The 13,802-nt window shown below is 37.4% G+C and overlaps 2 protein-coding genes across 2 annotated transcripts; one reads left to right on the top strand and one right to left on the bottom strand.

Annotated features, from left to right (window-relative positions):
* Positions 1-6: 6 nt before the first annotated feature.
* Positions 7-7,504, top strand: LOC109214367 (RING finger and transmembrane domain-containing protein 1). The gene is made up of 9 exons (XM_019378275.1): positions 7-224; positions 372-1,042; positions 1,404-1,480; positions 1,645-1,813; positions 1,931-2,019; positions 2,152-2,316; positions 2,484-2,561; positions 5,709-5,812; positions 6,635-7,504. The coding sequence occupies exons 2-9, from the start codon at positions 394-396 to the stop codon at positions 6,738-6,740; spliced, it is 1,437 nt and encodes a 478-aa protein (XP_019233820.1). The 5' UTR covers positions 7-224; positions 372-393; the 3' UTR covers positions 6,741-7,504.
* Positions 7,505-9,198: 1,694 nt separating this feature from the next.
* LOC109214365 lies at positions 9,199-12,572 on the bottom strand. Its single transcript, XM_019378274.1, has 5 exons — positions 12,211-12,572; positions 11,373-11,522; positions 10,915-11,043; positions 10,479-10,643; positions 9,199-9,973 (listed from the first exon to the last, which is right to left on the bottom strand). Exons 1-5 carry the CDS (start codon positions 12,406-12,408, stop codon positions 9,599-9,601), a joined length of 1,017 nt encoding a protein of 338 aa, XP_019233819.1. The 5' UTR covers positions 12,409-12,572; the 3' UTR covers positions 9,199-9,598.
* Positions 12,573-13,802: the final 1,230 nt, after the last annotated feature.

Below are 13,802 nucleotides of genomic sequence, written 5' to 3'. Positions count from 1 at the left end.
CCTTCGCTCTCATTATCATCGCCTCATTGCATTTTCAATGCGATAATTCATTACTTTTTCATCTTTGATTTTTCAGAGACACTGTTGATTCGCCGCGTTGACTGATCCATATACTATCAATATTGTATTAATCAAGTTATTAGGGTTTGTAAATTTTCATTTCTGTGAAGGATTCATTCTCTGTTTGATCGTATAGGTTCTTCCACGGCGTTTCCATATCGAAGGTGAGCTTTTCACGTTATGTAATACGACAAAAAGAACTGTTATTTAGTATAGGATGATGATTGTTTATTTATTTTTTTTAGCTTTTATTATTGTTATTTTTTGTTTAATTGGAGCTTATGAATGTGAAATTTTTATCTATGAATTAGGGTTGGGTCTAGGGTTAGGGCGATGCGGATGGAAGCGTCCGGTACAAATTCGGACGCACACAGAGGTGTTTCTTCATCGAGTATTAGCAATATTGGTAGTAATTCTAGAAGACATGGAGGAGTGCAATTATCTGCTTCGAATTTATTTCGTGCGCCATTATCAACATTATTGGAATATTCTGGAATTTTAAGGACAAGGTCAAATCATTCAGAATCCGATAGTTTGATAAACAGTGGGGTCCGCGATCATTTTCAGTCCCGTGTGGATGATGATAACGCTGGGGCATCATCACCAGCTTCTGCTGCTGGTGGTTCTGGTGAAGTTTCAATTAGGATTATTGGTGCGGGCGAGCAGGAGCATGATAGAGTTGGGACTGCTGGTGTTGGACCAGTGAGGGAGGTGGATGGGCAAAATGAAGGTTTCGGGAGGCCAATTTCAAGGTCGGGGTCTGCAGCTTCAGTCGGAGCATTGGAGAGTCAACCGGGTGATAGAGGGGCGGGAGATGGTGTCAATGGAAGCGCAGATACGGGGGCTGCTGACGGTGCTGGTGTTAATAATAGGGAGTCTTCTTACCAAAGATATGATATACAGCAGGCTGCTAGGTGGATTGAGCAAATTATTCCGTTCTCTTTGCTTTTGTTGATTGTTTTCATCCGGCAGCATTTGCAAGGTATATTGTTGTTTCCTCTCTATGGTAACTAAGTGATTTTCATAAGAAACTGACCGTCATACAGTTCTTGCTTGTACTTTTAATTGTATCGTCTAGATAGTGATGCTTCTTTGCGTTTTCCGTTATTTTGGGGCTGGTGTTTGGCAACATTTTCCTTGTCCTTTCTCTCTTCTGGTAGCTAATTCTTTTTTTTTGGGGGGGGGGGGTGAGTGACGGTATCTATGCTCTGCCGTTTTCTGTTGAAAGTTGTGATGGCTATCAATTTTCTTGTTTTGCATGTTTGAGGGTTACTGTGCATTACTTTAATTTCCATAAGTTAGTATTTCTCAAGATTGCTCTTTGCTTGTGCATGAACCCGCAGGTTTCTTTGTTACAATTTTGATCGCTGCCGTCATGTTCAAGTCAAATGATATTGTAAAGAAGCAGACTGCACTTAAGGTGATGCAAATGTCCTCACAACACCAGCCCTCTACAAGGGAAAAACAGAAAAAAAAAAAAAAGGGAACTGATGTGCTTATTAATCTGTCTTCCTGCCCTTTTCTGCTTGATACTTTTCTCATACTAATAAACATTGAAATTATTGATCTTCTTCTTCCTTCCAGGGCGAGAGGAAAATCTCTGTTTTGCTCGGTGTATGTCTTCTGTTCAGCAGTTATGTAATTGGGTTTTATTGGTGGTACCGAAATGATGATCTTTTGTATCCATTGTTGATGCTACCACCAAAGGCCATACCTCCTTTTTGGCATGCCATCTTCATAATCATGGTGAATGGTATGTTCTTGTGAAGTAGTCATAATTAGAATTTCTTGGTCAGCATTTGGACTCAATGTGTGAATAGTTTAATATGATATCATAGAGTTGACTTCTTTTGCTTTGCTTTCCTTACAGATACTTTGGTTCGCCAGGCAGCAATGGTCTTCAAATGTTTTCTGCTGATGTATTACAAGAATAGCAGGGGCCGGAACTACCGCAAGCAGGTGACAGCAATGTAGATAGATTTACCCACCCTATCATTTTCTGAATAGACATTATCTCTTTCATGCTCAGTCCTATGTGCATGTGTATAAAAGGGGAAAAAGAAGCTTTCTGAGAAGTTATTTTCTTCACAGGGTCAATTGCTAACTTTGGTTGAGTATCTTGTACTGCTATATCGTGCTCTGCTTCCAGCGCCAGTTTGGTATCGTTTCTTTTTGAACAAGGAATACGGAAGCCTCTTTTCATCATTAATGACTGGGCTGTATCTAACTTTCAAGCTGACTTCTGTTGTCGAGAAGGTACCTTTTTTCAGTCGATCTGTAGTATCTTCCATTTATTCTTTGCCCTTCGGTATCTTAATCTTTCTGTCTTGATAAGACAGTATCTTAATCTCTCTAATTTTAAGGGTCGGCATTGTCATTTCTATAACCTAATTCTCATCTGATCCTACCTTCATATTCCTTAGGTCCAATCTTTCTTCACAGCTCTGAAGGCGCTGTCACGTAAGGAGATACACTATGGAGTATATGCGACCCCTGAACAGGTAACATGGTTTCCTTTTTTTTTTTTTTTTTTTTTTAACTTTTTGATAATAAGTATGTATCCTGAAGTTCTTTCTCAAAAAAAAGAAGAAGTTATGTATCGTGACGTTGCTGTAAGTTGGTTTCCTTTTCTTTTTTGATAAGAGAGTTTTCCTCTTCCTTTGCTCATGACAAAGAAGAATTACACAAGAGAAGCTCATAATGCAACATAGAACTCGATATTCCAAACTTTAGAATTCTATAGTTGCAAACATAGGACTTCCAGACATAGAAACTTATCACCTGAGGCCTTATCAAACAAACAATAAAAAAAGAAAGAAACATCACCTGAGGATTTTGTAAATTTTCCTGCCTCAGAGGAATGTCAGTTTAAATGTCTTAACAATCCTATTCAAGTATTAATTTTTTCTGTGGCATAAGTTTCAGATTAGAACCTTTATCATATGAGTATGCTTGAGGATTGCGTTGCTGCTCTGTCTACTGGAACTATAGTTTTTACTTTGAGTAGAATGGGGGAAAAAATCTTCCTCTAGTATGGTGCTATCTTTTAATTTAACATATTGGGTGTTGGAGAGCCTCTCTACCTTCCCGGGGTAGGGGTAAGGTCTACGTATACACTACCTTCCTCAAACCCCACTTGTGGGATTTCACTGGTTTATTTGTTGTTGTTGTTGTTGTTGTTGGTGGTGGTGGTGGTGTTGGAGAGGTTCCCCTCTGGTCTAGGATGTGACAAAAGCAATTCATGCCTTGCTCTTCAGCATTTTTATTGGTAGCCATCTGCTTTATCCATCAATATTTTGAGAAATCCCTTGAGGTTTGTGGTTGATGTTTCCCTTTGAAGAAAGAGTGGCGTCTTGTTTTATGGTGCCGACTGTGAGAGTTCCCTTAGAGGAGTGTGCTTGATATTTATCTTGAAGAGAGAGACTATCAATAAACAATTATTGTGTCCACATAGGATGGCTGAATAGTTGAGGCAAAGAAGTAACAACCTGAAGATCTGAAGATCACATCTCAGGTACGACACTCAGTATGAGTCCATCAGCTCTAGCCCCTTGGTGGACAGGTTTAGCCAACACTTGTGCATATAAGCTGGCAAGCCCACCAAGATCATAAGAAGAAACCTTCACTTTCTTGACACTTAATCGGAGTCCCATGCTATGTGATGCAAAGGAGGAGATGAGCACAAAGAATCCTTAGCAAGAAAGGAAAAGAAAAAGAGTTAGAGAACGGGAGGAAGAAGGGGGTGGAGTCCATATATAATTAGACAGCTAACACTTATCACAAAAAAATTGAAGATAAATAAACAAACAAACAAATAAAATAGACGACTAACTGAGCCCTCTATATCTAAGATCTAGTTAGTGAATAGGAGACGGACTTCAGGATTTGCTTAGCACCTCAACTAACTACATCAGATATTAAATGCATTTGATAGCAAAACAAAAGTTTAATTTAATTATTTAATACCATATAAAATGACTTATAAATTTTTATGAAATGACTTGACTAATCACTTGGACAAAAAGGACCAAACATAATCAGTAATATCATTTAAGATCCCAAATGAACTTTTCCATCCTTTTCAAATTGGTTCCTTGATTTGACTTTGGGGTTATAAAAGAAGAGTTGAGAAGGTGAACTATTTTAGTACTTGTGGGGAGACGCATGTGGTATATAGGATTAGCTTTTAGCTTCAACGATAAACATGGAGAAAAAATTGTTGAGAAGAGTGTAAGAGAATCGTAGATAACTTTTACGAAGTATTATTTGTTTTACCTAGACGGGCTTCTACTCTTCTCAATACGATTTTTTTTCCATTTAATCTTTGAAACTAAAGTTTTCTTTCTACAAAAGTGAATTTATTCAACACAGGGTAAAAAGGAAAAGTGGAAATTTAGGCTGGAATAAGCAAGTCTAACTCTTTAACTACTTAAATAATCATGAATTTTGGTACTATTATTGATAGACTTTTAAAATGTTATTTGCCAACATATTGAGATATTATTTATTTTCGCTGTCATTTAAATGAGTACCAAAATGTTATCCATATGCTTTTCCTTTTTTTAGTAAAATTTCTAGCTTATCGATTGCCTCATGCAATTGACATGTTATTGCACCATGGATTTCTATCTCTTTTTTTGGATGACCGTTGAGTCTAGGACAACTTGCGCGCACCTCGGCTATTCGGTCAGATACCTGCTGCCTCCCACCAACATAAGTATAGGGTAACTCTTCCCACCAAGGCTTAGGCAGATGGGAAGATTTCCTAGTGTTTTTTTGTCTCCACTGGGATTTGGACCCGAGACCTCATGGTTCTCCTCCCACTTCCTTGGCCACTAGGCCACGCCTTGGGTGCATTGATTTCTATCTGTTATATGAGGATGTCGTGTCTCTATATGCCACTTCTTATTGTCGTGTCTTATCTGTTTTCCGTTACGCTACCTGCTATTTATTGTTGTAATTCATGCTAATTTTACATGAGGTAATTGTGTTAAGCAAGATATGCCTTTTCACTGGGATCAACTTTTATGAATTCGTGTTCTGGATTTCACTTTCCTATAGCATGTTACATCAGCAGGTTTATCTTTCCCATATTTTGATTGGTCGTTTGTCTTCTTTCTCTTTCACCTACAAAACTCATGAAAGCGTGTGCACACCCCTCTCTTTATTGGTTTTGGGTGGGAAATTATGTCCTTCTCTTTCTGTTACGTTTAAAAATACTTTAATCATCAAATAACGTATCATAATGAAGTATCCATCTCTTGATGTTGGTGCCTTTGCAAGTTGGGTTGAATTCTGTGCAAACAATGGTTTGGGAGAGCTCTACAGAGGTCTTTAAGGTGTCAACTTTAGAAAAAAAAAAAGGAAAAAGAAAATACGCTCACAGGTGTTAAGAGTAGTTTTTGTACGGAAGCTATGTTTCTTTTCAAATGATATCCACTGGAGTGCATAAGGAGGTGTTGGAAAAATTCAAGTATTTGTTTTGGGTTGGGGAAAAGCTACCAGAGTTGTAATGGTCTTTATAAGATGAGAAACCATCCACTGTAAAATTTGTCTGTAGGACTTATTGATGAGTATTTGCAAGAAACTAACCAAACTGTTTGCTTTAAGTGTTTGCTGAAGCTCTAAGACGATGTGATCAATTGCAGGTCAATGCAGCAGGGGATCTCTGCGCTATTTGCCAGGAGAAAATGCATACGCCAATCTTGCTACGTTGTAAACACTTATTTTGCGAAGACTGTGTTTCTGAATGGTCAGTTTTCTGCATTTTGCTTCAGCCATTTGTGCTTTGACCCTCTTTGAGCATGGCTCATGCATGATGTATAACCTGTTATTAGAATGCAGTGATCTTCATTATCTCAATTGTCACCTGGTAGTTGTGAAGTAATGAGCACAAGGCATTTACATAGGATTGCAAATAACGCATGAACCATACACAAGGAATATTTGATATCCTTTCTTCAGTCTCTTCGTGCTTATTCACCTTGAGTTGGTGAATACAATTTTCCACCCCTAGAGCTAGGATTTTTTCTCTTTTCCTTGGATCCAAGCAAAATGACTCCGATTCAGTTTATCAACTAAAGTATACTGATATGATTTTTTTTTTCTTGATATGCTAAACATTGTCCCCTGAAACCCCACCTCTCCCACCAAACCCAGGAGTCCAATTGCGCTATCCCAATTTGCTCCTTTTGTGACTTGAACCCTGAACCTTACAATTGGAGATGGAGGAGGGTCTTTACCAGAGGTTGTTCTGTCTGTTCTTCCTCATCAAAGTTAGTTTGACAGGATGTTGTCTTTTATAGAATGAACTAGGGTAGCATATTCCTTGCTCTTTCTCTTGACCCATTTTTCTGCAGAGACTGCATTTTGCAAATTAATATTGTGCAATTATGCTTTCTCCTGATTCCGAAGAATTACTTGTTTCCTCTTCATCCTCTTGATGCCTAGAGAACAAGCATGGAATAGTTCATAATTGAATGAGAATCAGGAAACACATATTTCTTGTTATCTCAATGTGTTTTAAGTAATACCATCTTTCAGTTGGCTTGATGGTACTTATTTTGTGTGCCAGGTTTGAGAGGGAGAGGACGTGCCCTCTGTGCAGGGCTTTAGTTAAACCTGCCGATCTAAAATCATTTGGTGATGGTTCAACTAGTCTCTTTTTCCAGTTATTCTGAAATCTGAAGTAATAGCTGTCGTTGAGCGGGAGTCCCTTTAGAGCTGCCAACTTCACTACGAGGAGCTATAGCGGATCAGCCATCCACGGAAAGCGATATTAACACTTAGTTCAGTATCTGATCTATTGCCTCCAGAAAGTAGTAGGTGGTAAACAGTCTCTGAGGCCATTGTTTATATCTGGTTCCATAACAAGGAGTGGCTATTGTTCATACGTTTGTGAGGAGAAAATATTTGTATCGGTCCATTAATCAACAGAATTACCAAGTGTACAATGTATGAAATAGCTAAGTTGTCAGATGTATATTTCTATCCCCTAAATCAACATATCAAAAAAAAAAAAAAAAAATTCATTTCCTAAACAATGGTATGAAGAAGTTGCATTATTGTGCCCAATGATGTTCAGATTTTTAAAAGCTAGATAACTAGCTTGTGCATATGGGAAAAGCATAGTTTTGGGTGGCTCGAAGCTTATTTGGTTTGCTGGAAAGACAAGGCTCTCGACGACAATTCCAGGGTCATGTTGACAAAGAAACTTATAATAATACAACCAAATATACTGAAAGGAGGTTGTACTAGGCCAAAGGAGTTGAAGATCTGCTGGGGAGTATTGCCTTTTGATTGGTACAGCATCTTTCTTTCAAGAAATTTGTTTAAGTAAAAAAATAAAGTGTTCTTTTGACTTGAGTTATCAACATTTGTATTTGGATGATAAAATGTTATTCGAATGGGAGATCTATTTCTAGCCAAATCATTTTTATTATTACCCCTCATTCTTATTTGAGCTGATGCTGGGTTATTATCATATCCATTGCTTATAGAAAGGAAAATAAATAAAGAAAGTAAAGAGGAACATAGGCTCTCCTAAATCCGTTTGCAATCGGAGTAGAATCACTTTCCCTTACTAGGTTTAGGAATTCGTAATTCTTCAAGAAGACAAGATTAACCGATCCAGTTCCCACTCAACCAATGCAGAAACGCCCCAATAACTTGAAGTTCTTTTCCGGTTTGCAATCGGAGTAGAATCGCTTTCCCTTACTAGGTTTAGGAATCCGTAATTCTTCAAGAAGACAAGATTAAACGATCCAGTTCCCACTCAACCAATGCAGAAATGCCCCAATAACTTGAATTTCTTTTCTGGTGCACTCGCTTTATACAATAATGCGGTTGAAGCTTAATATGCCGTGGCTGGAGTCTACATCAAAATTCTTGCTATGATTTTTATTCAATGCACAAGGGAGACTAGTGTTACGAAGCGAAACCTAGAGGGAGATTTTTAAAATTATCCCTATAATTTATCACTATAGTTAGTTATATTGTTTTAGATATGGTTGAATTTAGAGAATTATATCAGCGTGCTATCTAATAATATCTCTTGTTAACATAATTATATAGTTTTCCCTAACTTTTGTTTCCTTGAGTAAGTTCGATAATTCTAAACAATATATTTCCTTATTTTAGTTTATTAGGAGTCCATGGTTTCATAGACCATTTATTTCTTAAGTTCATTGACAAGACTTTTGGCAACATAAGTAGTAGCCATTTATCTTTTGAGTCAGAGACAACAATTTTTCATTATCTTAGGGTGTGTTTGGTATGAAGGAAAATGTTTTCCTAGAAAATGTTTTCATGGAAAATGAGTGGTTTTATCACTTATTTTCTCTTGTTTGGTTGGTAAGTGGAAAACATTTTCCGGAAAATATTTTCTATTGTTTGGTTAGAGAGTAGAAAATAGTTTTTTTTAGGAAAATATTTTTTATGCAACTCTCTTCATCCCTCCCCCTCCCACCTCCCCCCACCCCTCCCCCTCCCCCTCCCCCACCCCTTCCCGAAGTCTCTAAAAATTGACACAATCTAAAGAAACTAATGTGATGCTTTACTTTTTAACGCAAAAATCGCGTATTTTTGAACCCGTAAACTTCCAAACACATAAACCTCTGAACTCATACAAAACTTTGAGCCTTTAAATTGATAAATAATAAAATTAAAAACTAAAAAATATATTTTAAATTTTTTCGGGGGGGAGGGGGTGGGGGTCGGGGCTGGGGGGGGCAGTAAAACGAAAAAAAAACAAAAATTTAAATTACAAAAAAAAAAAATTGTGCGGGGGTGGGGGTGGTGCAGAAAAATGAAAAAACAGAAATTTGAAATTGCAAAAAAAAAAAAATTTAAGGTAACGGAAAAACTGAAATTTAAAAAAAAAAAAAAAGCTTTTTTTTGGAAAGGGAGTGGGGTGGGTTGGTGAGGGTGAGAAATATTGAGAAGGAGCTTTGGAAAATGTTTTCCCTTCTTTTGATAAGGAAAACATTTTCCTCCAATGAATTAATAAGGAAAATGTTTTCCAAAACATTTAAGCCAACCAAACATGAGAAAATTGGAAAACCTTCGTACCAAACACACCCTTAAGCTCTTTTCATTTAACATCTATAAGAAAAGATGAAAAGAGTGAACAAATTGAAAGAGGCAAAGCAACAATCAAATTCAAGTAGGGAGGATTGAGCTGGCTTCTCTATGCAGAGCAGAAAAACCAAATAATACACATCCATTAATCTATGTTGCTCGGACTCTCCGAAAATGCCGTCAGACGCATGTTGGATCCTTTAAAAGTAGTATATTTTTGGAGAATCCGACACGAAAACGGCAGTGTTTTGTAGAGTCCACGCAACATTGCCGTTAATACAAGAAAAGAATGAACCAATCAAGAAAAGAAGCACCACAAATACAAGACACCTCTTTGGAAAATTCCTCTTAGTTCACCTTCATACCAACCATATCCCAAACAAAAAATGGAATAATACTTGACAAAAATTAATTATTTATGAAACCAGAAAATCAAGATTGGTAGTTCAGCAAGAGTTGATCATTTTCTTGCTAAGTCTTTCCCCTTGGAAGCTGAAGTTGAACTGTAGGAACTTGCTGAATCTTCATTGTGTTGATGATTTGGTTTTACTTGGGAACCAAGAGTTGTTTCCTTTGTGAGAGAGGAGGATCTAGATGGTGAATGCATGGATTTAGGGGATAAAGGAGGGGAAGCAGAGAGCATTCTTGAGACTGCAGGTATTGAGGAAACTTCAGTAACTTCTTCAATGCCTTCATCCAAATACACAACATCCTGCATTGTCAGTTGGTGATACTCTACAATCTCTCTTAAGATGAGATTCTCACGCGCATACACTGAATTCTCGTGTGCTAGACGAGCCTTCTCTGCTAATAGCGTCTCTAGTTGAAGCCGTATCTGAAATAATTGCAGTAAATAGGAAACAATTCAATCTTTAGAGTTGATTTAGAACAACAACATCAAGAAGATTTAGTCTGCTAAATGCCATGAACATCAAATCCCATAAGGGTAAAGGGCAGCGTGGTGCACTAAGCTCCTGCTATGCGCGGGGTTTGGGGAAGGACCAAAGTACGAGAGTCTATTGCATTTCTGCAAGAGGCTGTTTTCACGGCTCGAACTCGTGACCTCTTGGTCACATGGCATCCAATAAGGTGATTTATAGATTATATAGTGGTCAGAAATAATAGTCTGGTTTGTTGACACACTGTACCTGAAGTAGACTAGTTAGTAAAATACAAGAGAAACTTAAATCTCTACTATATTCTTGCTTTCTAATATACCATGTGTGCTAACATGTTGAATTTCACTAGTATTTTGCAAGTTTTATACTTTTTTCCCCTTAGAATGAAGGCCTACTAAGGTGAAAGCAGAACAACATTTGTAATAGTTGGTGAAAAATTACCATGTCATCATCAGCAGGGTTATCTCCCTTCTCACGAGCCTCGCGAAGTATTTTATTTTCTTCTTCTAGCTGAGAGCAACGTTGCTTCGCAAATGCAAGATCAGCTTTAACAGTCTTTAACTCTCGTAATAGTAGTTTGGCTTTTGCTGCAGTTGCCATTGCCACCTGCAACCGCAATAGACAGGCCAAAAAATGCACTTGATCACCAACAAGGAGATAGTAACAAGATTTTTCATCATAGTAAAACTATGCAAATAATATAAATCATGCTGCTACTAGTCAAAACAAAAGTACATTCGTTTTGTTGCTACAGTCACTTAAGATCTCAAATGGCCGGTTTGTTAGTGTTGAAAACTTATAAGCATTCTCAATAGCATTCAGATACTTAATACATGAACCAGAAATACATCATATATCACGCAAGTTGCCACCTTACGTCGCGAGAAGCCTTTAGTTGATCTTCATGACTAGTTGTTTGTGTTTGTGGCCGAGTCGTTTGCATCTGCCACGAGCTTCGTACACTTGACATATGATCTTGCGACGTCTCAGCAATTGTACTTCCTCCCTGAAAGTCAAGAAAAAATTATGTTGCAGCCGGGCATGTACCTGATGAGGGAAACTAGAGAAACTATAATCTTTTCTGGTGAAAATCAACTTTATCAGTCATGATCCTCTTTGTTACCGTTAGTTCACTACCTTATCCAACTAGAGTTTAAGTTGTATCGATTGATACTGTAGTACACAATCAGGTCAGTTATAAGACTTGTGCGATGGTAAGGGCTCGGATCATATACAAAAGGAATAACTGTCATCTACCACTACAGATATATAGACACTTAAATGAGGAATTGTGCATGTATTATGAGAAGAAAGGAGAGGGCAATAAATTATCACCTGGCTTTCTTTTCGGATGCTGCTGTTGGGAGCTTCATATTGATTACCATCTTCAAGAATTTCTTTCCCTTTCCTAGCTACTACTCCCCATAAACCACCTCCCTCATTTGTACTTGGAGTAAGTGATGAATAACCATTGGAAAGACCAACCTGGTTTGGTCATATAACTACCGGTTATTATTTATTAGACTGAATAAATATTCAAAAATATGTGGAATAAGAAAATACTATTGAAAAGATGTATTTTCCGGTCACTATAATTTTTGTGTGAGAAAATATAGTTACTATATGACTTTGGTTGGAAAAAAAGTATTGTTATATGATCATTTATGAAATTTACCCGCCTGATTTTGATGGCAAGTATACAAGTAATTAAATGTCAAGAATTAGAGCATATCATATTTATTCAACATGACGGAAATTGCTCTCTTCCAAAAATATGAATTTCAATACAACATCGGAAGGTAAAGATTAAATCTTTAAAATAAGGAATCAAAATCTATATACAGCAATATTTTTGCTCCAACAGTGATCAGACATAGTATATAGCAAAAAGAGAGAAGAATTGACATGCATGCAGCAAATTTGAAGAACGGAGCTTGAGAGGTATACAGCCATCTGCAAATAGGGAAACAAAGAATGTTGAGAAGCAGGAGCGGATGTAGCATTTCAGCTACGTGTTCAACTGAACCCATAACTTTCGATATGGAGTATGAATTTATTTGTAAAATTCTACTAAAATCTCAATAAGTATTAGATTTGAACCCAATGCTAAAAATCTGAACCCATTAAATTTAAAATCTGGATCCGCCTATATCGAGAAGGAGAAGAGGAGGACCTGAGATAGATCACGATGAGCGGCAATAGCCTGAGCTGCGAGAGACGAAGAAGAAGGGGAAGCACGAAAAATGCTATCTTCCTGAAATGTGGATGATCTGCTGATCCCCTGCGGCTTTGGGTCCACAGGGGAACGGAAAATGGTCTCTTCCTGGAAAGTGGATGATCTGCTCATCCCCTGCTTCCTTCTGTATGCCATTTTATTTTACTTGTTTAGGCGAATATTCAAATCAAGAAAAAGAAGTAGAACAGAAACAGCACCGCCAGAGGCAGGGCCAAGGTCGCCAGCTCCACCACCAAATTAATGTGAAGATTGGATTATGGATATTGCAGAAAAGAATGGCGGGTGATGGGGAGAGCGAATGTGCGTGAAAAAGGCCATATAACGTCTCTAACTAACTTTCCTTCTTTTAAGTTAGACACTATTAAGCATTCAGAGAATTAATTACTCTTAATTTGCTTCATTTTATAGGGTGCTACTCCCTCCGATCCATAATAAGTGACATTTTAGCCTTTTTATTTTAGTTAAAAATAAGTGTCCATTTACATAATCAGAAGTCTTGAGCCGAGGGTCTTTCGGAAACAGCCTCTTTATCCCTCGGGTAGAGGTAAGGTCCGCGTACACACTATCCTCCTCAGACCCTCACTTATGATATTTTATTGGGTTGTTGTTGTTGTTATAAAATCAAGAAGGAATTAATTTTATTTTTCCAAAATTTGTCCTTATATACATATCCCAATGAGTCAAGAATATGCAAATTTTAATTAAGGGTAATTTAGTGAATGCACCTTTTTTCTCTCTAGAGGTTCGTATTTTCTTAAGGGATGTGCCAAAGGCTAAAAAGTCACTTATTATGGACCGATGAGAGTATTATTTAGAAGTAGACAATTGAGCGGATCCAGTCGAATTTCGACGATTCAAATCAATAACCGAGTCATAATTCAAACCATCCAAAGTTTGCTTGGATCCAGATGAGTTATGTCAAGTTGGGTCAAATAACGTGTCATAATCAGACATGACCTAACCTCCTATTTTTTATTTATCGTTTTTAAAGAAAATGTGAAAGTAATATGTATGTATGTATGTATGTATGTATGTATGTATGTATGTATAATAACGGTGACAAGTGGGCCGGTCCAAACGGTACCGGGCCGGGCCCAAAATTAACGGGCCTAACAGTCCCGGGCCAAACGGTCTTTTTGTAGGAACCGGTCCGGGACTGGGCCCACGAACTCATGGTCCCGGGCTAAACGGGCCGGGCCCGCGGGCTAAGTGGGCCCAACGGCTAATTTTTTTATAAAAAAATTAAATAGAAATTAGAGACAAAAAGATGTTAAAAAAAATATCTAAGGCAATGCCTTGTAAATTTTATTATAGAATTGTGACCTAAATTTTTTAATTCAAATTTAAAGACAACAATATTATAAAGAGATATTCAAAACAATGCATTTTAATTTTATTATAGCATAAAAAAAATGGCAATATCTTTCTTAGTCTTCCTCCCCCCTATGAAATGAGCACAATAAGGTGCTAATACCACCATTGAGAAGAAAAAGAAACTAATCAAGATATGCCAAAATACAAGTTACATA

Source organism: Nicotiana attenuata, unplaced genomic scaffold (assembly GCF_001879085.1).
Source record: "Nicotiana attenuata strain UT unplaced genomic scaffold, NIATTr2, whole genome shotgun sequence".
NCBI lineage: Eukaryota > Viridiplantae > Streptophyta > Magnoliopsida > Solanales > Solanaceae > Nicotiana > Nicotiana attenuata.
The sequence above is the reverse complement of the archived record's forward strand: the minus strand, read 5'-3'. Positions and strand labels throughout refer to the sequence as shown.

Coding starts and splice junctions, on each gene's coding strand:
- LOC109214367 (XM_019378275.1), top strand. CDS start 394: ATGCGGATGGAAGCGTCCGGTACAAATTCGGACGCACACAGAGGTGTT. Junction 2,020..2,151: donor GCCGGAACTACCGCAAGCAG/GTGACAGCAATG, acceptor TTTTCTTCACAG/GGTCAATTGCTAACTTTGGT. Junction 2,317..2,483: donor TGACTTCTGTTGTCGAGAAG/GTACCTTTTTTC, acceptor CATATTCCTTAG/GTCCAATCTTTCTTCACAGC.
- LOC109214365 (XM_019378274.1), bottom strand. CDS start 12,408: ATGGCATACAGAAGGAAGCAGGGGATGAGCAGATCATCCACTTTCCAG. Junction 10,644..10,914: donor AACTAAAGGCTTCTCGCGAC/GTAAGGTGGCAA, acceptor TTGCGGTTGCAG/GTGGCAATGGCAACTGCAGC. Junction 9,974..10,478: donor ACCCTGCTGATGATGACATG/GTAATTTTTCAC, acceptor CAATTATTTCAG/ATACGGCTTCAACTAGAGAC.